General features: G+C 43.2%; 1 protein-coding gene across 28 annotated transcripts in view; it reads right to left on the reverse strand.

Annotated features, from left to right (window-relative positions):
* The window catches only part of AOPEP (aminopeptidase O (putative)), a 404,877-nt gene that overhangs the window by 362,705 nt on the left and 17,155 nt on the right, over nt 1-25,017 (reverse strand). For all 28 annotated transcript variants that reach the window (XR_011379142.1, XR_011379141.1, XR_011379138.1 and 25 more), the window contains exon 2: nt 1,197-2,145. Coding sequence is in view for 20 of the 28 variants with exons in the window: in XM_070049764.1 (XP_069905865.1) it covers nt 1,197-1,993 (797 nt within the window). In the remaining 8 variants the exon portion in view is untranslated. The remainder of the gene's footprint in view (nt 1-1,196; nt 2,146-25,017) is intronic.

Below are 25,017 nucleotides of genomic sequence, written 5' to 3' on the forward strand. Positions count from 1 at the left end.
TAAATATTCAGAGACAGTTCATCAATAAATCTTATTGAAAATTCCATCTTTAATAACCTTCAAAATTTTGAAGATACAATAAGAACACCAGTTTCTTTCCCTCAGGCTCTCCAAAGAACATCCAATAAATAAATCCCTGTTTTACTGATGCCAGCTTGTCAGTTTCCCAAAGGCTGCCTAAGACTCTGGCAGAAGAAAGACGGGAAGTGAACTCATTCTGAGCAAGGCAGAAGACCGGACCAAGAGGTTGGATTAGAAGCAAACAATGATATAATTAGTGTTCAAAGTCAAAGTGATGCTTAAAAAAACATCTCCAGCAGATTTCTAGGGAGAGTAGATTGAGGAAGAGATGTGAGCAACTGCCTAAAACCACTGCTCTGCACAGTCTGATACTATAAAAGACGACTTCAAATGCAGCTGACAGGGTCAGCTCCCTCCACCCAAGCTCCACAGGATGACCATATCGATCTGCAATACAACAGCACAACGACATAGGTAACACAATTTGGAATCAATAAAGTTTGATTTTAAAACTTCTCAAAAGTCTGGACAGCCACTGGAGGAGAGGCAATGAAGAAAGGCTAAGTGGCTGGCTGAAGGTGTCACCTGGAAAATGCTGCCTCATCAACTCCTCGCCATTTAAAAACCAGGGGTCTTCCTGTACAGACACTCACAGCCAGTGGGGCCAGTGTGCAGCCTCAGCAGGACTGACTGTTACCTTCCTCAGAAAATGATCTTTCCTGTGCTCTGGGGTTCACATCCTATGGCAACTGAGAGACAGGCACAGTAAGAAAGTCACAAAGCAGAGCTGGCTTTGTTTGAAAGCCCTTTCCCAGCTCCACACAACCTGACATAAAGCAGTCTACTCTCTCAGGGGGACTGTATAGGGACTCGGAGAAGGCACTTGCTCAGAGATATATAGCTCCCACTGACAGCACAGGAAGTCACTGGCAGAGATCTCTGCAGAGATGTCATTATTAAACTTGCATTTGACTCTCCTAACTCAGAAATACAGACAGGTGCTTAATAAAGTCATCTTTTCATCCTGACTTAAGAAAGGTCGTTCTTTTAAGGGTTCAGCATGCCTGGCAGTTGACCCACTTCACTGTGGGTCTCAGGATTTTGAGGATGCCTGGGCATCTCTGCAGTGTCTGGGGCAAACAGGCACGGGGCAACAGAGCACTCGCAGAACCTACCTGCCACTCTGGTCTGAGGTCCACGTCACTGATCGCCCCTCAGGTTTGGTTTTGTACCATATCCTGACGGCATGAGGAAAGTCAGTAGCTGTCTGAGCCCCTTTCTTCCTGATCTGTAAGCTCCAGGTGTCAGTGTCAAAGAAGAGTTCTCCACAGCCGGGAGCCTGGCTGCAGCGAGCATAATAGTCTAACTGCTCCCTCCAACGATCTGCAGGCATAGTCACAAGTTCTTGTATAATCTCATTCCTGAGCACCTCAGAACCAACTGTGAGCCTGGGAGACCTTGTAAATTTTTCAATACCTGGCACAGCAGCCACATCCACCTCCTCAACCTTTAACACAGATAAATCACAGCAGTCCAACACTAGCAAAAAATCCTCACTCCCATGATCCCCTGTGTCACAGCAGTACTTTGAGCTAGAAATCCCAGAAGCCTGTTCCCAGTTGTCATGGTTACCATCTTTATCAGAAGTATCTTTTTCACCTTTACCACAGATTGTAAAATCATTATATGCCATTTTAGATGAGAAGGTCCTTGCGTTTGTCACAGGAACAGGGCAGGGTTCAGGCATCCTAAAATTAAAGGCTTCATTTGACTCCAACGGACAGGTTTCTGTGCTGGAATGACTTGGTTTCTTGAATCTGTTTCCATCCTCAAGGAAAAGCACTATGGTGCCCTCAATGACTTGACTTTCGAAATCCACATCTAAATCCAGTGCATAGTGCCTCACAAGCATGTGGCTGGTGTTGGCCAAGAGAGGCAGGTCATCTCGGGAAGGGTCCAACGTTATGTCCATGACGTAACTTGTTGTTTGAGAGCTGTGTTAAAAATCTCAGATGGGGTTTCCTATTTGCCTTAATCCTCAAGAATCATAAACAGCTGCTTACCAAAGTGGGGGGAAAAAAAAACTCGATGTCACAAGTTATGGTTCCACAAACTGTTGGTCCCCTGGCAAAGAAGAAAGACAAAATTAGACACAATTCCAAGACCCTAAATGCTCCTGGAACAGCTGCTCCTGGCAGACTGACTACCATCCCAAAATAATCCCCAATGTGGTAGATGCTCAGGGCTAGAAGGCAGATGAGTCTTTTTGACTGACATGGAAGAAAGCTGCATCACAGATTTCTAAAAACATTTCAATTACCAGTGCGATGAAATGGGCCTCCACGAAGCCAGAACTGTGCTCCCAACTAGAACAGACCTTGCTTTGGAAAAGAGCAATTGTTAGGCAAAAACGGAACTGAGCATCTCTGGGTCTCTTGTTTTAAAAGATATTAAGTGTATCATTTATAATTTGTGCATCAAAAGATAAGTGATTGTTTCTTTACTGTGATTCTAAGTAACAAGTGTGAATGAAGGCTAAATGGCCTCATACATTTATTCTTCGAGAGTAATAATTTAATACATACAATGCAACTCCAGGGATTAATGTACTTTTCACATTAGGGCTGCTCTCATATCAGCACTTCCAGTAAATTATGGGAAAATGAGCCAATTTACCAGGAGTGCATTCTAAGTACTCCTTTGAGATTGTTCACAGAGATTTTTCAAATTTATAGTTAAATACTCAAGGTATATCATTATATCTTAATAGCTGAAAACCCATTAACATTCTGGGTAATAGCCTTCTTGTGGCAAACAAAAGGTCTCCTCATTTGAAAAAAAAGTATGCAAATACCTATAAAAGGAAGGAGAGAAATTAAAATGTAGAAACAGATGTTGCAATAAAATGTACAAGTTCTTCATAAAAGTTCAGAAGCAAAATGTATTCTTATTATATAACAGCAATCCAGCTAGAAGAAAAATTATTTTAAATTATTTCAGTCCCTGATGTGTACCCAATTTCTTTTAGTATATGCTGTTCTTTTTTTAATCTTTTACCAAAAATGAAAAAGAAATATCAGAGGAAAAGAAATAAAAACTCTGACAGAGTTGATACATTTAAAATAATTTTTTGTATTTCTAAATATTAGGAGGCATTCTTATATAATCTACAAAAAACACTCCTTGACTTTTCAAGTAAATGCAGCCCCTTCCTGTTCATTCTAATTCTTCATTTCTCTTCTGACTTGATCTGCCTCTTCACTAGATTCTTTTATGTCCTTTCCTTCTAGAATCTTATCCCAGCAACCAACACTACCGGATTTTAAGTTTCTACCTCTCTACAGGATATTTCCTTAAGACAATCTCACCTAGCCTTAAAAAAATGTGGTCTCCTGCAGACCTGTACAATCTGGTTTCCAGCTGTGTTTCCCTTTACGGACAGGACACACCCTGAGCATCTTTGTCTTCTGCTTAAGACACTGCTCCCTGAAGATGAGCTGACTCCAGGCCTCCCTGCCTTCTGACTGAAGCCTTGTCCACACCTGCAGCGCTCCTGCCTCCCATACCTACCTGCCAAATCCTACTCTCCCTCCACACCCCAGTTCAAGTACAACCACCTTCTGAAATCCTTCTCCAGTTGCTACTCTTCCTGACGAAACTGTATGTGATGGTGACTTTAAGTGTAATGAGAGTCTGATTTCACTCTAGTGAAATTGGAGAGAAGCTGGTACTTCTCTTGGCCCTAGAGAAGTCAGTAGGCATGAGAGATGAGCCAAAGTATTTTCTTTTCTGCAGAGTGACTGAACTTGTCGTTTAATGAATAAGAACCTTCAATAAAGACATTCGTCATAACTATGAAGTGAGAAATAATGATGTTAAAACCTCATCCTGGCCAGCGCCGTGGCTCACTAGGCTAATCCTCCGCCTGCGGTGCCGGCACCCCGGGTTCTAGTCCCGGTTGGGGTGCCAGATTCTGTCCTGGTTGCTCCTCTTCCAGTCCAGATCTCTGCTGTGGCCCGGGGAAGGCAGTGGAGGATGGCCCAAGTGCTTGGGCCCTGCACCCGCATGGGAGACCAGGAGGAAGCACCTGGCTCCTGGCTTCGGATGGGCGCAGTGCACCGGCTGTGGCTGCCATTTTGGGGGGTGAACCAAAGGAAAAAGGAAGACCTTTGTCTCTCTCTCACTGTCTAACTCTGCCTATCCTAAATAAATAAATAAATAAATAAAACCTCATCCTGCTGGTGTTTCAGTTTTCAAAAAAAAACTTGACTAATAAAAAATAACCCGCAACACACACACACAGAAAATCTCAATCAACTAAGGATTCATTTAGTGGCTGTCTAAACCACCACATTTGAAGAAAAATAGTTTAGCATTTATAACAATATAGATATAACTATTTATTGTCCAGCTCCAATAGAATTCTTGAATTACTTATGAAAATGTGTAATTTAAGAGTAAAATATATTCTATAGAGCAATTTTCACCACTTTTGTCCCTGGTATCAGAGAGCAAGGCTGCTTAGAGCCCTATCAATTGAAGCCTGTTACCAAAATCATTGTTATCAGAACCAGCAGTCATTTCCTGTGGCTAACCACTACTGCCTCTAAAGTAAATGTGCTGTGTGTTGCGTGCACTCTAAATGCTTCAGTGCTGGTCACCCTGATCCTCTGGTTCTCCCTAGCAGGTTCTTGAGGGCATTCTCCATAGAGCCAATTCTAAATCTTTTCTTCTTTAACTTCCCACTTCCATGCCTATCTTATTTTCAGTTGATTGTTTGGTCCTATACTTTGCTGAGATGATTCTGAAGCTTCTGAAACTCAAGGGCACCTCAGAGTATCACTATCCATAAGCACTGTCTTCCCCTAATTCATCAAAGCTAATTTGATCCTCCTGAATCCCAACTTTTGGGGTCACTTGAACCAAATAAACAAAATTCTTCTTTCCTATTCAAACTCTGAACATAGTTAGATAAAATGGAACAAAAATAGACAAAATATCACTGTTACTACTGATGAAGGCTAAATCAGAGAACACTGCACACTTTGAGAGCCAATGGTACCTGGAAACGGAATCCGTAAGTTGGACTTAGTCACATGGTCACAGGCAATGCTGGCTCAGTGCAAAACTCCCAGGGGAGGGGGTGAGCTCCTCAGGTAACCCTCAGGTCTGGAAGAGCAGAGAATGGCTAGCTCCCTGCAGACAAGAATGCTGCCTAAATGCAAAAGGGACAAGATGGTGCAGAATGATCAGACTTAGCCAGCCCACCCCTCTTAGTGTACAAGTAGTCAAGGCCCGGGGACCAGAAGGGTTACATTAATTGAGTCTCCCACAGGAGGGAAACATCAGAAAAGGGAAAGAAGCTTTCCTTCCAACACTGTCCCCTTCCACTTACTTAGAAACCTATTCATCTGAACAGTTCCTCCTTCCCAACAAACTCCGTCCTATTCCCAATATTTCAAACACCGCCCCTAGGGTTGGCATCCTCAAAAACAAGCAAAAACTACACTGGGCCCTGTTGCTTATTTTAACTAGCCTTTATTTTACTGAACTTTGGAGTTGGAAGATTTCCTAGGGCTCCCTCAGGCTAACGCTAGTTAGATCACAAAGGAAGATAACCAGGCCCAGAGAGGTGACTTGCTGAAGGTCCCCTACTCTTTTCATGCGTGAAGAAAAGGACTTTCTCTACTTGCTGGCACTTCTCTTTGGAATGTCATCCTCCAGATCTCACTGCCATCTCCTTCATAGTCCAAGCTATAATCAAATGTCACCTCTCAGACCCTCTTCCCTGCCTTCTTTACCTTCTTCAAAATGTATAGACTAGAAACCCACTAGGGGGAAGAATGGTTAAGCCATCCCCCAGAAGACACATGAAGAGTACCATCACCTTTGCATGGTTTCCAGGCTAAACCAGAGATTTGTGAATGACCTAAATCTCCTTTCTCCGCATGGATATAACTCTCACTGGCGTCAATTAGGGTCACAGCCCCACATTTAGGGAAAAATTGAACTGACTGTGGTTGCAAACTCGTGTCTGTGGCCACCTTGAAAGGCCTCTCTCAGCAAATGGTAACCATATTTCTAAGCAGCCTGTTGACTTCAGCACTTTTGGCTATTATTGCGCTCCAATTTAAAATGCCAGCCTGACTCACTGAAGCATTTTTCCATTCTCTGTCATAAGCCATAACATATAAAAGTCCCCCCCTTTATCAAAACCAATGGTTAGTTTCCCAGTGGCTAACCACGACTGCCTCTAAAATAAGTGTGCTATGTGGTGTGCAATCTAAATGCTGAAAAAGATCGTCTCAGCAACACCATGAAAGGTTTTGAAAGGATTAATGTACAGCAACATTTTTCTTAAGAAGGGGAGGGGATCCGACACTAAACAGAGCTATGGCACAGAGAAGAAACCTCCTTGCCACTCTCCATCACCCAAACTGAAAGAGCCTCTGTAGAGCCATTTGCAAGCCCTCCAGAAAAAATAATTTCATTCTCCTTTCAACTACAGAGCAGTGTGTTCCACTGTAATGGCCCTTAATTTATCCTGTTTCATTTTACAGTAACCCCCCTCCTCCAATGTTCGATAAACTCCATTGGGTTCTTGACTCATTTTCTTTCCTTTTTTTTTTTTTTAAGATTTATTTTTTATTTATTTGAAAGAGTTACAGAGAGAAGAGGAGAGACAGAGAGAGAGAGAGAGAGAGAGAGAAAGACTCTTCCTCTGCTGGTTCACTCCTCAAATGGCCACAACAGCTTGAAGCTTTTTCAGGGTCTCCCACATGGATGCAGGGGCCCAAGCACTTGGGCTATCCTCTACTGCTCTCCCATGCACACTAGCAGGGAGCTGGATCAGAAACAGAGCAGCCAGGCTTCGAACTGGTGCCCACACTGGATGCTGGTATCACAGGTGGAGGTTTAACCCGTTACACCACAACACCAGCCCCTCTTGACTCATTTTCAAGCTCTTGCCCATGTTATGCAGAGTACTCTGGCAGGTTCTGAATACCAGTGGAATTGACATCTGAAGGCATCAGTGATTTCAGTGTCTATTTACTCGTAGGACAGGGATTTGGGCTTAAATACATTCTGCAGTCTAGTACAAATGAACATCTTCCTCCACACATCTAATTTTTTCCCTCAGGATACATCCGTGCCTCTTTATGTAAAGTCTTTTTCTCGTAAGCAACTTGGGGGAAAAGGGAGAGATTTTTACATATATGGTTTATTCTGCAGCATTCAGCACACAGTAAGTAGTTACTAGATATTTAATTTGACAGGTTACTTGATCAAAAGATGACAGCTCTCTGCTATTTCAGATGCATTCATTCAGATTAATGTTGATTTTTCTAATGACAGTTTACTTGTTGAAACACACTGTTATCGGGCACAATTCCTTAGACATTCAAATACACACAATTATGGGAACATAGTTCCTGCTGTGAAATTTGGTAAAATAATTTGAGCATCAGGGGTTGGTGCTGTGGCACAGTGGGTTAAGTCACCCTGTGTAATAGCATCCCATGTTGGAGTGTCATTTCATGTCCCAGCTGTTCTGTTTCCAATCCAGCCCATACTAATATGCCTGGGAAAGCAGTGACTGATGGCCCAAGTGCTTGGGCCACTGCCACCCATGTGGAAGACCCAGATGGAGATCCTGGCTCCTGATTTTGGCCTGGGCTAGCTCAGGCCATTAAGGCCATTTGGAGAGTGAACCAGAGGATGAAAAACCTGTCACTCTGCCTTTAAAATAAATAACTCTTTTTTTTTTTTAATTTCAGAATCAGAAGGAACCTAAGAAGTCCAAATGTTTTGTGTTTAGAAATGTCACATTGACATATAAGTCTGTAACTTCTTTCACTCAGTGGTTTTGAAACATAGCCATATTAACACATGTAGATCTAGTGAGGCTGTTTCACCTGTTTAGTGTTCCCATATGAATATTCTATACTTTGTCTATACATTCCCCTATTAATAGATATTTAAATTATTTTTATAAATTTTCATTATTACAAATAATGTTGCAGTGAACATCTTCATATACACCCCCTAGTCCATCTGCATGTTTTTCTAGGTAAAACTCCTAGAAATTCCATTTTTGCCTGATAGTAACATTATTATACCTACTTTCTTTCTCGTTTTTCTGGGTAGTTTTTATATCCTTTTTAAATTTATTTTTTTAAATATTTTATTTATTTATTTGAGATGTAGAGTTACAGACAGTGAGAGGGAGAGACAGAGAGAAAGGTCTTCCTTCCGTTGGTTCACTCCCCAATGGCCACAATGGCCGGAGCTGCGCCAATCCAAAGCCAGGAGCCAGGTGCTTCCTCCCAGTCTCCCACATGGGTGCAGGGGCCCAAGCACTTGGGCCATCTTCTGCTGCTTTCCCAGGCCATAGCAGAGCTAGATCAGAAGTGGAGCAGCTGGGACTAGAACTGGCGCCCATATGAGATGCAGGGACCGCAGGTGAAGGATTAACCTACTGTGCTATGGCACCAACTCCTATCCTTTTATTTTTAATTGCTCTTGATAGTTTTGCTTTGGTTGAATTTTTTCTTAAATATTTAATTTATTTATTTGAAAGGCAGAGTGACCAAGTAATGGGGGGAGCTACACAGTCTATTTCTTTCTCCTTAATATGCCTAAAGTCAATCCCTAGTAACCTTCCAAGCAATACAAGGACGTTGGAAGTTTTAGCATAGGTCTCTCCCTTTCCCACTCCATACCAGCTTCCACATTACTCTGGCTAATATCTTAGCAGTATGTCATTGTATTTCTGAATACTTGAAGTAGAAGGGAGATTTCCTTATAAACTCTGTTGAGCATACTGACTAGAAGCCTACAGACTCCACTATATCACAATAATGGTCCATAGATACAATTCCTTTGCTTCAAGAAGTTTTCACACAGACCACTCTTCACTGTATAACATTAGGGACCTCCTAGATGTAGATTTCCTTTCATCATCACAGAAGCCAAGATAGATGGTTAAAGACTGAGAGGATGTGAAGATGTGTAAAGAAAGACGCCAAAATGCAGAGAAAATGGGGTTATTTCATTCATTTAACAAATATGTGGAATCCTCTTCCATTTTCTAATAACTCTCTACCTCTCCCCACCATGCCCTCAAGGAAAACTGCCTGACCTCACTGATTACGTCAAATTCCCGTTATTAGATGTGATAATACTGTGCACTTTGCCGCCATACAACGCAGCTTTAGTTTTACATATGTTTATTTATTTAACATTATTTCCCTACTTCTTAAATGAAAGAACTTCTGACAACAATGGAATAGTGTTGATCAGACTAATCACCCACTAACAGCGCTTATAAACTCTGAACCCCACCCCCAAAAGAACTGAAAGGCACATGAAAGTGAGCAGCAAGCTGCCAGAAACGGCAGGGCTGAGGCTCGGGAGAAAGGAGCGGCACCAGGTTTCCTCACTTACGGTTGTTCACCTGAGGGCAGGCCCTGGTTGGTGCTGAGCACAGTAGGTAAAGCTCACGTTGAACCTCCATCTTACTGGCCAAAGAATCGCTGAGATCAGAACTAACTAAGCAGCTAGAAAGTAAAGACAGAAAATTACAGGAATAGGGAGAGCCTCATATTCTGAGTATAAACTCTGCCCAAATCTCTAACTGATCTCCAAATCACACAAGTATGGGGCAAACAGCTCACTTGAAGCTAAATGAAGCAGCCCACCACAGGAAAGGCAACAGTAGAAGTTTGGATTCAGCCAAGTAAATTGCCTCCTGGTACAAAACATTAATATTCTTCAGAAAAACAAACCAAATACAGAGTTTCTATAAAATATCAATCACAATCTGCAGGAAACAATCCAAAACTACTAGATACAGAGTTTATATATAGATACATATATAGATACCCATACCCAAAGAAAAAGCCTTAAGTGCAGATAAGCTTAAGCGGACTGAAACAACAAAATCAGCAGTGAAGGACTTCAAAGCAGGTATTTGAATTATAATTAAGGACATAAAAGCTGTAATAAATTATCTAAAAGGAAAACTCAGCAGAGAAATAGAAATAACTAAAAGCAAAATTAAAGAAAAAAGGAAATTCTAGAACTGAAGAATATATCTACAATTTAAAATTCACTGTATATTTTAATGGCATATTAAAGATTACGGAAGAAGTAGTGGCCATGAAAATAATTATAAAAAACTATCCAGTGTGAAGAATAGACAGAGAGAAAAATGTTGAAAAAAATGAACAGAGCCCAATTTACTTGTGGCAAAATCAGAAGGTTTAACTCCATATAAATAGAGTCCATGAAGGAAAGGAAAAGAGAATGAAAGAGCAAAAAAACAAAAACACTGTAGAGAAGTAAGCAAAACCAGTGCCTAGCTCTTGGATTCTAAATACCGTTTCCCAATTTAAAAAAAACAAAACAAAAAACAAAAAACAAAAAAACAAACAAAAAAAAACCAGTCCTTCATGGAGAAATGGTTGATTTTAAAATTGAGGCAGGGAAAATAAGAGTCTACAGCATCAGATAGATCCAGGAAGTAAAAAAGAGACAGAGACAGAGAGAGAATAGAGCATCTCAAAAGGGCATAGGAATCAACAAGAGCTTCCAATGGCTAGAACAATCTGAGATGGCAAATAAATAATGACAGTACTGAACTAGAACCCAAAGAATAAAATAATATCTATGAAGCTACTCTGATAAAAACAAATAACTGAATAAATAAGTGCAGAAGGGGAGAAAATATATCTTCCTCTCAAAAGAATTCCAAATAATAGATGTAGATACTCTACTTGCCCCAAGATGTAGATGTTAATTTATCTCATATTGAGTATTGCCTGGACTGACTGATTTGCTAAAGAATTGAGAAGGGAAAGGAAAAGTGCCAAGTTGACAGTGAAGAAATCTAGTATACATAACTTTTTTTTTCCTAAGATCTATTTATCTATCTGAAAGTCAGAGTTACAATAGACAGAGATCTTCATCTGCTAGTTCACTCCCCAAAAGACTGCAACAGCCAGGGTTGGGCCAGAACAAAGTCAGGAGCCTGGAACTACATCTGGGTCTCTCACATGGGTGGCAGAGGGCCTAGCACTTGGGCCATCTTCCTTTGCTTTCCCAGGTGCATTAGCAGGTAGCTGGATCCAAAGTGGAGGAGCCCATACTTGAATCAGTGGTCTTATGGAATGCCGGCATTGCAGGCAGCAGCTTAACACCCTATGCCACAAATCCCCCCAAGCTCAGTATCACCAGAGATGAGTCTCACTGATATTATTTTCTCCTGATATAACACAATGAGAAGAACTTACTTCTGTAGTGTTCCTCAAATCTATAACTTCAGTGTAAGCATAAAGAAACATCAAACAGGAGCAGGCATTTAGCCAAGCAGTTAAGATGCCTGTGTCCCACCTGTCCCACCTGAGAGTGCCTGGCTCCAGCTCCTGGTTCAGGCTACCTGTTAACTGGCACCCTGAGAGGCAGCAGTAAGGGCTCAAATAACTGAGTTCCTGCAATTGAGTTCCTAGCCAGGCTTCGGTATAGCCTAGTCCCAGCCATTGTGGACATCTAGGGAATGAACCAGCAGATGGGAGCGTTTGTGTCCTTTCTCTCTATCTCTCTGCCTGTCAAAAAAATAAATAGAAAGAAGGAAAAAAAGAAGGAGGGAAGGGAAGGGAAGGGAAGGGAAGGGAAGGGAAGGGAAGGGAAGGGGAGGGGAGGGGAGGGGAGGGGAGGGGAGGGGAGGGAAGGGGAGGGGAGGGAAGGGGAGGGAAGGGGAGGGGAGGGGAGGGGAAGGGAGGGGAGGGGAAGGGAGGGGAGGGGAGGGGAAGGGAGGGGAGGGGAAGGGAGGGAGGAAGGAGGGGAAGGGAGGGAGGAAGGAGGGGAAGGGAGGGGAGGGGAAGGGAGGGAGGAAGGAGGGAGGGAAGGAGGGAAAGAAAATGGGCCAGTGCTGTGGCATAGCCAGCATTCATATGGGTGCCAGTTCATGTCCCAGCTGCTCCACTTCTGATCCAGCTCCCTGCTAATGGCTTGGGAAGGCAGTGGAAGATGGCCCAAGTGTTTGGGCCCCTGCCATCCATGTGAGAGACCTGGACAGAGCTCCTGGCTTCTGTCTGGCTCAATCCCAGCCATTGCAGCCACTGGGGAGTGAACCAGTGGATGGAACATCTCTCTTTGTCTCCCCCACTCTCTCTGTAATTCTGAGAAAGAGAGAGAGAGAGAGAGAGAGAGAGAGAGAATTTTAAAAAAGAAAACAGCAACCCCATACTTAAAGAGACATTCTAAAAAAGCACCTGACCAGTATTCTTCAACGGTGTCAAGGCTCTGAAAAGTAAAGTCTAAAAATTGGAACACAATGGAGAAGTTTAGCTGATCTGATGATAAAATATAATGTGATATCCTAGGACAGATCCTAAAACAAACAAAAAAAAAGTAAGTGGAAAAACTGTAATTAATAGCATTGTTTACAATCCTTATCTCTTCTGTTGAGGAACAGTGTTTTTTTTTTTCTTCATACTATTTTTTGAACTCTTTTACTTAGTGTAGGGTTAATTTTATGATCATTTAGTAAATTGAAAGTAGATCTCTGTAAAAATTAAGAGTGGGAATGGGAGAGGGAGGAGGAAGAAGACTTGGAGCATGGGCAGAAGGGAGGGTGGGGGAAGTGTCCCTACGTTCCTAAATCTGTATATATGAAATGCGTGAAACTTGTATAACTTAAATACAATTTTAAAAATAGCATTGTGGGCCGGCGCCGTGGCTCACTTGGCTAATCCTCCGCCTGCGGCACCAGAATCCCATATGGGCAGTGGGTTCTAGTCCCAGCTGCTCCTCTTCCAGTCCAGCGCTCTGCTGTGGCCCAGGAGTGCAGTGGAGGATGGCCCAAGTGCTTGGGCCCTGCACCCGCATGGGAGACCAGGAGGAAGCACCTGGCTCCTGGCTTCGGATTGGCGTAGCTCTGGCCATAGCGGCCATTTGGGGGGTGACCCAATGGAAGGAAGACCTTTCTCTCTGTCTCTCCCTCTCACTGTCTGTAACTCTACCTGTCAAATAAATAAATAATCTTTAAAAAAAAAAAATAGCATTGTACGAACACTGCTTTTTTGTTTAACAAATAAACCATGATTAGGTAAGATGTTAACATTAGAGGAAGTCTGGTATTCAGTATGTGGGAATTCTCGATGCTATGTTTGCAAGTTTTTGATAAATATGAAAGTATTCCACAAGAAATCATTTTTTAAGTTGTTATTTATTTGAAAGGCAGAGCTACAGAGAGAATGGCAGAGAGAGAGAGAGAGAAAGAAAGAGAGAGAGAGAGAGAGAGAGAGAGAGAGATCTTTCATCTGCTGGTTCACTCCCCAAATGGCCAAAACAGCTGGGCTGGCAGAAACCTGGAGCCAGGAACTCCATTCTGGTCTCCCACATGGGTGGCAGGGGCCCAAGTACTTAGGCCATCTTCCACTGCCTTCCCAGGCCTATCATCAGGCAGCTGGTTCTGGGACTCAAACCAGCACTCTGATATGGGATGCCAGCATTCCAAGGGGTGGCTTACCTCGCTGCACCACAGCTTCAGTTCTGAAACTATTCTTAAAATAATTGAAGTTTTCTAACTTTGGCAAGAGACATAAATTTAAAGATTCAAGCATCTGAACAAACCCAAGCAGAATAAATGCAAAGCAAACCAAAACCTAGGCACACACTTGTCCCCCAGCTGCTGAAAATAAATACTGGGGAGATTTGTGGCACAGTACGTTGAGCTGCCACTGGATACCAGCATCCCAAACTAGAGTGCCAGTTTGAGTCTCATCTAACTTCCCATTAATGTACCCTAGCAGGCAGGAGATGACGGCTCAAGGACTTGGGCCAGACACCCCACATGGCAGACCAAGATGGAGTTCTGAACTCCTGGCTTCAGCCTAGCCTGGCCCTGGCTGTTGCAGGCATCTGGGAAGTGAACCAGCAGATGGAAGATCCCTTCTCTCTCTCACTCTGTCTCTTTCTCTCTCTCTCTCTCTCTCTCTCTCTCTTTCCCTCTTGCCCTGCCCCACCTCTTTCTGTTACTCTTTCAAGTTTATGAAAATCAAAAAAGGCGAGAACCTTGAAAACAGGCAGAACAAAGTGACACACAGGGAACAATGACACATAAGATAGTTGGCTCCTCATCAGAATGACATTTGATTTCTCATCAGATTTTTACAATGGAGGCCCCAGACAACAGGGGAATGAGTGTTTTAAGTGTTGAATAAAGATTGGGGGGGGGGGGGGAGCATTTGCCTCAAATACTCACAAATTAATACTAAAATCTTACTTTTATCATTAACTTGTTAGGAAGTCCCTACTTTTGTAGTTAACAAAACAGTGATCCCTACCTGGTTAAATTATCCTAAATTCTAAGTGAATAGAAGCTGAACTTCTGCTTTACTCAAAATTCAAGTTTCCTTGTTTTTATTTGATTTCAAAACAAGTATAATCTAAAAGACCAATCCTCCCTAAAATATCTACCTCCTTCCTTCTTCAGTAGAAATGCTCAGGACCACGGGTGTCATGAACTGACATCACGTAGAACTGGTTTTCTACTCAAAGGCTGGAGCAGTTATTAAACTTTCCTTCAGAACTTTTCTTTCCGTTCATTTTCATATCTCCTCCATTTGGTGGAAGTGTTCTCTGGTGCCCTTAAACAGTTAATAAATTTTTAAAGCTGAAGTGATTTTTAAGCAGCAGAAACAATCTCAATTAAAGGATCACCATTACCTCTGGTACAATTTTAATCTGAGTTTAAAATATGCCTTTCAGCCATTTTTTTTTTTTTTTGTTTCTAGCATTTCAACCTTAAGCTTTTTCTCTTTGTTCATTCCTTTTTACTTTCCTCTACTCTTAGTGAAAATACAGTACCAAAACAACATTAAGCTATATGTTTTAACTGTACAAGTACCAGGATATTCAGAGTTTAAATTCCCTCTGGAACCATAACTCTAACCAACACCCCCCCATATAAATATATGCTACAATAGGGTCTTTCATTGCAAAACTCATACCCATGAGGCAATGTCATTTATCACTAAGTAAATAATGCAAGATAACATAATGAAAGGGGGATTTTGCTTTATTCCCTTAACTATAAATAAAAATACGTAGCACTTTGCAGGATTACCACATGTGGTACGATATTAACTTAAATACCAATCTTTAAGCTAAACTGTAAATAAGATAAACTGTTCTCTCTAGTCATGAGTTTTAAATAGTCTCTCTTTTCTTTAAATTTACTGCTTTCATGAAGCATATAAGGGTAGTTGCATATAATTTGTGATCATGTAATGAAAGACCCTATTGTGATACGTACAAGGAAAAAAAAACAAAAAACCCTGGAGTTAATGTTGTTGTGGGAATTACACAAAGTGCTTGTGATGAAGATCAATGCAGTGAGGCCAAGGCAGAGACTGCGTCAAAGACCCTTTCCCGGATAAAGAAAGCAAATCACTGTCAGCTGTGGCTTGATTTATATATTATAACCAGTCAAGAGTGTGGGAGAGGTCTAACATGTGGACATTGAAAACAAAAACTGATTTTACTCCCTTCAGTATATGACTACCCTGAATTCGGTCTCAACACAAGGTACGAGGATGGACTTGAGCTTCCCTGATGGCAGTTTGTGTTTACCCTGGCTCTCCCAGTCACATCCTAGCATCCAGATGTCATTTCTCTTTGGAGCCTAATGTGTTTATGCTCACATTAGCAGCAGGCATTGGGTTGCAAAGATCAGATTGGAAGTGATTTCACTCTACTTTCAAAGAGGAAAGAATTTATCCCTTTGATTGCTATTTGCTCGCAAAGTAGGGCATGTTTCAGTTTTCTAGAGTGCCACTTAAACTAAATTACAGCAGAGTGATCAGAAGAGGATTCCTGAGAGAACTCATTACAGTTACAGAGAAATGGAGATTTCACTTTTCTCCATTTTCAAGAAGTTATCCCTGCCTACAGTGGCTGACCTATTGAGGTTATTTACCTAACAAACTGCAACATCCAATAAACACTGATGTATTTGTTTCCTGGCATCACCAACAATTAAAGCCTTCATATGAAATACTGAAATGCTCAGACTAGAAAACAGGGGTGGGTGTTTGGCGCAGCAGTTTAAGTTGCCAGCTGGGGAAGCCTGCATGCCCTAGGAAAAGTTACCTGGTTTGAGTGCCAGCTACTTATTCCACTTCCAATCCAGCTTCCTGCTAAAGCACACCCTGGGAGGAAGCAAATCACTCATCCATTTGGGTCCAGGTCAGTCACACTGGTGACCCAGATGGAGTTCTGGGTTCTTGGCTTCAGGCTGCCATTGCAAGCCCTGAGAAATTAAACAGCATGGACCAAAGAGTCCTCTCTCTCATTTTCTCTCTTTGCCTTTCAAATAAAACTAAACAAATTGTTTTGTAAACTATAAAGTAACCTTTTTGTGTTAAAATTGTTAAAGAGGGGACTGCTGCTGTGGCGTAGCCAGTAAAGCTGCCACCTGCAATACCAGCATCCCTTATGGTCGCCAGTTCATTTCCCAGCTGCTCCACTTTTGATCCAGCTCTCTGCTATGGCCTGGGAAAGCAGCAGGAGGTGGCCCAAGTCCTTGGGCCCCTGCACTCACGTGGAAGACCCAGAAAAAGCTCCTGGCTTCAGATCAGTCTCATTTGGGGAGTGCACCAACGGATGGAAGACCCCTCTCTCTGTGTCTGTCTCTCTCTTCCTCTCTGTAACTCTGCCTTTCAAACAAATAAATAAATATTTTAAAAAAATAAAAAATAAAATTGTTAAAGATATGTCATAGAACACAACAAAGAACATGTCAGTCACAGCATGACCTGCTGTAGGTACGACTCTCCCACAAGTCTGATTTTGTCTTCAGGTAACCCTGCACCCTTTCCTCCTCCCTTGACCCTTGTTGCCATGCTCAGTGCACAAAATGCTGTACATACAGCCAACTCTCCATCATCCAGGGGCAATAACTTTAAAAACAAGTGCATTTGTAGAAAAAAAAAAAAAGCCTAGCAAAAAGCACTGAGGATATCTATTAGAAATTATCTATTTAGAATACCATTTAATTTTTTTTTAATTTATTCAAGTGGCAGGCAAACAGACAGATTCCCCCACCTGCTGGTTTACACCACAAATGTCTGAAATGGCCAGCGTTAAGCTGGGCCAAAACTGGGGACTGAGAACATAATTTGAGTTTCCCACATGGGTGGCAAGGACCCAATTCCTTCTTCTGCTGCTGCCTACCAGGGTCTATGCGTGGCAGGATGTTGGAATAGGGAGCCAGAGCTAGGGATCAAACTCAGACACTCTGACACGGAACAGGAGTGTCTTAACCATTAGGCTACATGCGGGAGTGCTTTCTTACTATGTATCTGTCACTGTCCCAATCTCTCCCAACCCCATTATACAGATGAGGAAATGGTGCTCAGTAATCCTAAGTGCCAACGTGACCATGGTTCAAACTCAAGCAAGTAAGACTATTCTAAAACACCATCTCCACTGCCTCTGCTGCACAGTAACCCTTTAGGTAACCACGGCATGCCGCTTCTATCCGTATCTCTTAGAAAATCAGGGGCCAATCACTGACCACGGGAAAGGCAAGGAAAACACAAGGGCTAGATTCAGGACAGTGAAGGAGGAATATAAACTTAGGCTGGGGAAATGAGAGGTGGGCCCAGCTCACTCCCACTGTGACACTTAAGAGGGAACTCAATGAAAACGGGAAGCCAAAAGCAGATCATTTTGGCAGGTAGGGGCTTTGCAGCATTTCTCAAACTTTACAAAGTTTAGAGCATCTAAAACACTGTACGTGCATTCTTTTCATAACTTCAGGTAACTTGATGAATAATAAGCAGGTTTTCCAATATTAGATAAAATATTAAATAAATTTTACTTTAAATTCATTTATACCATATTTTTATTCTTCTTTGAACCATAATTGGGGATTAAGTAGGCCCACTGTATGTCAACCCCCATTAATGTGTTATTTCAGTACATACTCATTTTCCCTGAGAGTGCACTAGGGGGAGAAGCTGAAGAGCTCATTCTGGACCCTATGGTCAACAATTTCAAACCATTTCATTGATGTTCATATTCTGACTCCCAAGTCCCTGCCTGCTTAACTCACACCACACCTACTACATCAATGCCAGACCCCAGGCACGCCCTGCCTTAAATTTTCCCCTGATTAAGTTTGCTAAAATTTGCAAATCCCCAGCCAAGGTTGCCCAGTAACAATACCGTTGCTGAGTAGGAATTAGCTGGGTTCAGTTTGTCCCTTCCCTTCCTCCTGGGCCCACTGTCATGGCCACTGTTCTCCACTCTTGCTATGGTCATGAAACAGGTCACATACTTCCTGCTCCCATCTATTTCCCCACTTCCCAGCTAACAGGAGCCTTTCAAGTTGCTCAGGTTTCCCTGTTAGGAAAAGCAACCACAGCAAAATGTACTTCCCCTGGTTGGACCCAATAGCCACCACCCTAGTTTTTGCTTTTGCTTTGCTATCAAAGTTTTCCAATATACTTCCATTTCATGAGCACACATTTGTTTTAACTGTGGAAACCTGACATCACACTACTACACTAAAAGTTTACTTTTAGACATTCATGATAACTTTACGAAAATATTTATTCACTGTTATTTATTTAACAGGCAGAATGACTGAGACAGAGGTCCTCCATTTCCTGGTTCATTCTCCAAATGCCCACAGCAGCCAGGGCTGGGCCAGCTGAAGCCAGGAGACTGAAACTCCACCTGGGTGTCTCAGGTGGATGGCAAGAACCCAACTATTTGAACCATCATCTACCTCCTCTCAGGTGCATTAGCAAGAAGTGGGATCTGAAAGCAGAGGCAAGACTTGATCCCAGGCACTCCAATATGGTTGCTGGCATCCCAACACAACAACTTATTTCAAGCTTGATTCCAGTCCTTATTTCCTTTGACTCTTTGTGGCTTCTGACACCAGTGAACTCCCAGCACCTCAAAATGATTCCTGCGACAGTTTTGTCAGTATCTCTGCCCCCAGAATTGAGTATCCCCCAGAGGTTTAGCCCTGGGTCCTCTTCTCTAATTCTTCCTCTTGCTCCTATCCAAGGTACCCCACTAAACATTCTATGGAAAGGACTCGACTCCTTACTACCAGCTCTGATCTCCAAGTCCCTGTCTTCTACCTCCAAAGCAAAGCATCTTAGGCTATCTTCAGTGGAGGGATATTTTTTTCCCTACCTTATGCTTTTGTAAAATACAATAAAAACAAATTACTAAAAACACAAAAAAGATGTACAAAGGAGAAGCCCCATTTTTTAAATTATTATCATAGAGAAAACCATAGCAGAGAAAACCACAACTACTATACAGGTGTCTAAATGACTACTCTCTATTTTGGTACTTACTGCCTTGCAAACCAACTACAGTTTACAAGTAGGCACTGGCTGGTGGATTACTTGTCAAGAGCACAGTTCTAGAGGCCTTGAGGGCCTCCTAATGGTCTGGTACCAAACCCTTACCGCATATCAACTTCATTCATATTGCCTACTGGATTCAAAATATTTCCTCAACTCCTCTGCTTTTTTTTTTTTTTTTTGGTAACTTTTCCCAATCAATTATCAATTATCAAATTCTACTTCTTCAAATTCTTTATCTTATCCAATCTTTCTCGAGAGGAATTCCAGCAACCTTAATCTAGAACTAAGCCCATGACAACCATGTAAATGAATCTCCTTGCATGGCGAGCGGTCATTAGCACTGCTCAAGAGCATTTCCAGTTTTCTCCTCAGCTACTCCACTCAAAGGCAGCACTTTCTGGAACCTCTGTAACCAGTCACTGCCATGTGATTAGTTCTAGTCCCTGATTTGTAAATGGAAGTATCATAACCAAGCATTTTGCTTTACTTTAAAGATTGATTTATTTGAAACACAGAGTCAGAGAGAGATAAAGAGAAAGAATCTTCCATCATTGGTTCACTCCCCAAATGACCACAATAGCCAGGGCTAAGCCAGGCCAAAGCCAGGAGCCAAGAGCTTCATCCAAGGGTCCCATATAGGTGCAGGGTCCCAAATACTTGGGACATCTTCTGTTGCTTTCCCAGGTGCTTCAGCAGGGACCTGGATCAGAAGAGGAACAGCTGAGACTAAAACAGGTGCCCGTAAGTGTTGTCTACGATGCAGGTGGTGACTCAACCTGCTGTGCCACAATGCCAGCCCCTAACAGACCTAGCATTTAATCATTTGGACATGACATCCTACAGTGTGTAACTTTCTCTCTCTTAAAGTAAACAGAATATGACAAAGTGGCTGCTCTATCAATCTGTGGGTTTTTGTTTTTGGTTTTGGTTTTTTTTTTTTTTTTTTTTTTTTTTTTTGGACAGGCAGATTTAGACAGTGAGAGAGAGAGACAGAAAGAAAGGTCTTCCATCCATTGGTTCACCCCCCAAATGGCCGCTGCGATGTGCCAATCCGAAGCCAGGAGCCAGGCGCTTCCTCCTGGTCTCCCATGCGGGTGCAGGGACCCAAGCACTTGGGCCATCCTCCACTGCACTCCTGGGCCACAGCAGAGAGCTGGACTGGAAGAGGAGCAACCAGGACAGAATCCGGCACCCCAACAAAGACTAGAACCTGGGGTACCGGTGCCACAGGCGGAGGATTAGCCTAGCGAGCCGCAGTGCCAGACAATCTGTGTCTCTTAATGACTATGATAAACACAACCCACAGAGCATGAGCAAGAACTTCGGTGATTTTTTTTTTTTTTTTTTTTAACCACTGCTAACTTAAATCTATCTTGCCTTATACAAGTCGTCCCAAGCCTCACCTCTTTCCAAAACCATACTGCTAAGGCTAAGATTCCTTTTTTTTTTTTTTTTTTTAAGACTTCTTCTTTTTTTTTTTTTTTTTTTTTGAAAGGCAGAGTTAAGAGACAGAAGAAGGAGAGAGATCTTCCGCACACTGGTTCACTCCCCAAACAGCCACAAAGGCCAGCACTGGGCCAGGTCAAAGCCAGGAAGGAGCCAGAAGCTTCTTCTGGGGCTGCAAGTAAGTAGCAGGGTCCCAAGGACATGGGCCATCTTCTTCTGCTTTCCCAGGCACAAAAGCAGGAAGCTAGATCAGAAGTGGAGCACCCGGGCCTTAAACTGGCACCCATATGGTATGCCAGCACTGCAGGTTGTGGCTTAACCTGGTATGCCACAACACCAGCCCCTCAGGCTAAGATTTCTAATTTAATATTATGGTCCTGTCAAAGGTTTTGAATGAATTTTCATGTTTGAAAGGGGGGAAAAAAAAAGCAAACTCCTTAGTATCCAAAGTGCTCACTAACCTATTTTTTCAACCCTATCTTCAACCTCCTAGTACCTGAATTTGTCAGGCGTATGTCCAGCTACCACCCTTGCCTCAGCAAAGGAGTACCTCCTCTTTCTCTCTTTCTTCTCCTTAATGTTCAGTTCGATCCACTCTGCTAAACTTTCCTCAACAGCTGTTAAGAACCCCTAACACACTTACTGAACACATACTAAGTACTAGGATTTGATCTAAGTACTTCCAAGGTATTAACTTATTTAGTCTTCTCAATAAGTCTATAATATGGGTACTAGTATTAAATTCATTTTACAAATAAGGAAACTGAAACCCAGGGAGTACATAACTTGTTCAAGATTACGCAGCTAATAACTGACAAACCCAGCAGCCAGCTTCTCAGCTACCACCCTCTTGCTTCCAGGGTACTCTCACTGCTCCTTGGTACATGATCTTCACCATTAGGTGCATAAAGGCCTTACCCACAAAGTTACACTGTAAACCCAAGGGTACAGGAGCCACTTTACCATTCTTTCTTAAAAAAAAAGAAAAAACATTTTATTTATTTATTTGAGAGGTAGAGTTAAGACAGTGAGAGGGAGAGACAGAGAGAAAGGTCTTCCTTCTGTTGCTTCATTCCCCAAATGGCTGCAATGGCCGGAGCTGCGCTGATCTGAAACCATGAACCTGGGGCTTCTTCCAGGTCTCCCACGCAGGTGCAGGGGACCAAGGACTTGGGCCATCTTCTACTGCTTTCCCAGGCCACGGTAGAAAACTGGATCGGAATAGGAGCAGCCAGGACTAGAATTGGCGCCCATATGGGATACAGAGGACTAACCTACTTCACCACAGCAATAGTCCCACACTTTACCATTCTTATCACTCAATAAGAAAATGTTCCCTGGCCGGTGCCGCGGCTCAATAGGCTAATCCTCCACCTAGCGGCGCCGGCACACCGGGTTCTAGTCCCGGTCAGGGCGCCGGATTCTGTCCCGGTTGCCCCTCTTCCAGGCCAGCTCTCTGCTGTGGCCCGGGAAGGCAGTGGAGGATAGCCCAAGTGTTTGGGCCCTGCACCCCATGGGAGACCAGGAGAAGCACCTGGCTCCTGCCTGCCTTCGGAGCAGCGCGGTGCGCCGGCCGCAGTGCGCCAGCCATGGCGGCCATTGGAGGGTGAACCAACGGCAAAAGGAAGACCTTTCTGTCTGTCTCTCTCTCTCACTGTCCACTCTGCCTGTGAAAGGAAGGAAGGAAGGAAGGAAGGAAGGAGGGAGGGAGGGAGGGAGGGAGGGAGGGAGGGAATGAAGGAAAGAAGGAAGGAAGGAAGGAAGGAAGGAAGGAAGGAAGGAAGGAAGGAAGGAAGGAAGGAAGGAAGAAAATGTTCCCAGCTTGTGACCTGGGAAAGCAGTGGAAGACAGCCCAAGTGCTTGGGCTCCTGCACCCATCTGGGGAGACCCAGAGGAAGCTCCTGGCTCCTGGCTTTGGATCAGCTCAGCTCTGACCATTGCAACCATCTGGGGAGTGAACCAGCAGATGGAAGATCCTTCTGTCTCTCCCTCTCTCTGTAACTCTACCTCTCAAATAAATAAATAAAACTTAAAAAAAGAAAGAAAATGTTCCCAAATTACTTCTGTAATAAGCACAGTTCAGCTGGGAGGGATATGCATTAACCATATTTCTATTTTCTGTATTTTATCATATTTTCACATCTTGGGCCTTGCTATTCCTGGAGAGCCTGATCTTCCCAAGATACAATAAGTGACCCGCTGTGAGTTCACCTTCCCTGTGCAAACCAACAAATCCACAGTTTACACCTCCCTCCAACCACTTCCTTCTCTAACTCATATACTAAGTCAATATTCTCACTGCACTAGATCACCCCCGAGCCAGGCACCACCCCCATAGCCCACTGTCCTCCAAAATCACTCAGCTAGTCAACCCTAAATCTCCTTACTCTGCACTGTCCTGTTTTTCCCATGGAAATCCCAACAAATGCTCATGCCCCTACTTTTTCTTCACTCCCTCCACTTTCTGACCAACCCTGGTGCTTTCCTGTGTGGCCCTGTTATCCACCCAAAATTATGGGCCTGCTTGCTGGCAAGTTTAATCAAGAAATGCACTAGAAGGAGTTTCACACAAAGTAATTTATTTGCAGCAAGTAAGATCACGGGGAACCATCTCCAAAGCCATGGTTCTTCAAGCAAAGGAGACAGGGTATCTTGTATCGTGGGGGAATGAATATGTATCAGGGGAAGTTCTTGCCCTCACACGCAGGGGTAGTACAAGTTCATATAGACACAGTTCAGAAACATGCTCTAACACAGGTTGCACATTATAGTGATAAGGCTTAAGCTTTTCCTGAGGTGGAGACCTTCATACTAAAATGAAATAAAGGGCAGCCTTTGGAAATTTTTTACCTATCTGCGCAGGCTTTGGTCCAGCCGTAGGGTCCAGACCAGTCCAGGGTAGTTGGGGATTACATCTTTCCCTGGAATGTGCAAAAAACGTGAAAGGCACTTTGGGGAACATGAGGTGTTTTTAGGGTCTTGGGACAGAAATGAGTCACAACACTTTAGGGCTGCTCAAGGAAATAGCCAGTGATAGCCCTTTATGGCATGAAGTGCCCCTCTTCTTAGGAACTGTATGTAATAAACTCCTCTTTCAAAGGCAGCTTGTCTCTGTGTATGTCATCTTACCCTACGTGATTCAAACAAATCCAAGGTATCATCAATTGCGTATCACTCAGATTTGTGATGCAAACTACACTGTTGGGACAGCGAGGATTCTTGGAGCTCTTTCTTGATTTCATCAATATTCATGGGGGATGGAAAGGATTTTCAGGGAGGGTAAAAGAATAGGTCTGGTGGGCTTCATGCTCAGTGTAATGAAGACAGAAACCCACCCAGCTTGGTTTCCAGAAACAATTCTAGCAGTTTCTCTGTTAGCACTGAAATGGTGACAACAATTGTACAAACTCCAAATCTCTAAACTATCCTATATTTGTTAGCCCCTTTCTGTTTTCCATTAGGATTACCAGTAAAATCCCTAACTCAAAGGGTTTGAAGGCAATCATTGAGACAATAAGGAAAGGCAGAAACTAAACAATGTGGGGCAGTCAGATGCCAACCTTGGGAAAGACAAAATTCCAGGAGATTCTCGCTGGAGACAGTTCTGCAGAGGAAACAGGCCAGGAACCTGCATCTTAGATGGCAGCTTAAGAACCAGCCCTGGATCGGAGGAGCAGCAGTAACAAGTGGCCCGAGGGATTCCAGACTCTCTCCAGATCAAGCTGCCCAGTATGAATACATGTTTCATGGATATTTTTTGATTTTTTTTTTTGACAGGCAGAGTGGACAGTGAGAGAGAGAGACAGAGAGAAAGGTCTTCCTTTTGCCGTTGGTTCACCCTCCAATGGCCGCCGTGGCTGGCGCACCACGCTGATCCGATGGCAGGAGCCAGGTGCTTATCCTGGTCTCCCATGGGTGCAGGGCCCAAGTACTCAGGCCATCCTCCACTGCACTCCCGGGCCACAGCAGAGAGCTGGCCTGGAAGAGGGGCAACCGGGACAGAATCCGGCGCCCTAACCAGGACTAGAACCCGGTGTGCCAGCGCTGCAAGGCGGAGGATTAGCCTAGTGAGCCGCGGCGCCGGCCTCATGGATATTTTTTGAATGGACACCTCAATAACATAAAAGTGAATGTAATTTTTTTTTTTTTT

The sequence above is a fragment of the Oryctolagus cuniculus genome, chromosome 1, assembly GCF_964237555.1.
Source record: "Oryctolagus cuniculus chromosome 1, mOryCun1.1, whole genome shotgun sequence".
Classification (NCBI taxonomy): Eukaryota; Metazoa; Chordata; class Mammalia; order Lagomorpha; family Leporidae; genus Oryctolagus; species Oryctolagus cuniculus.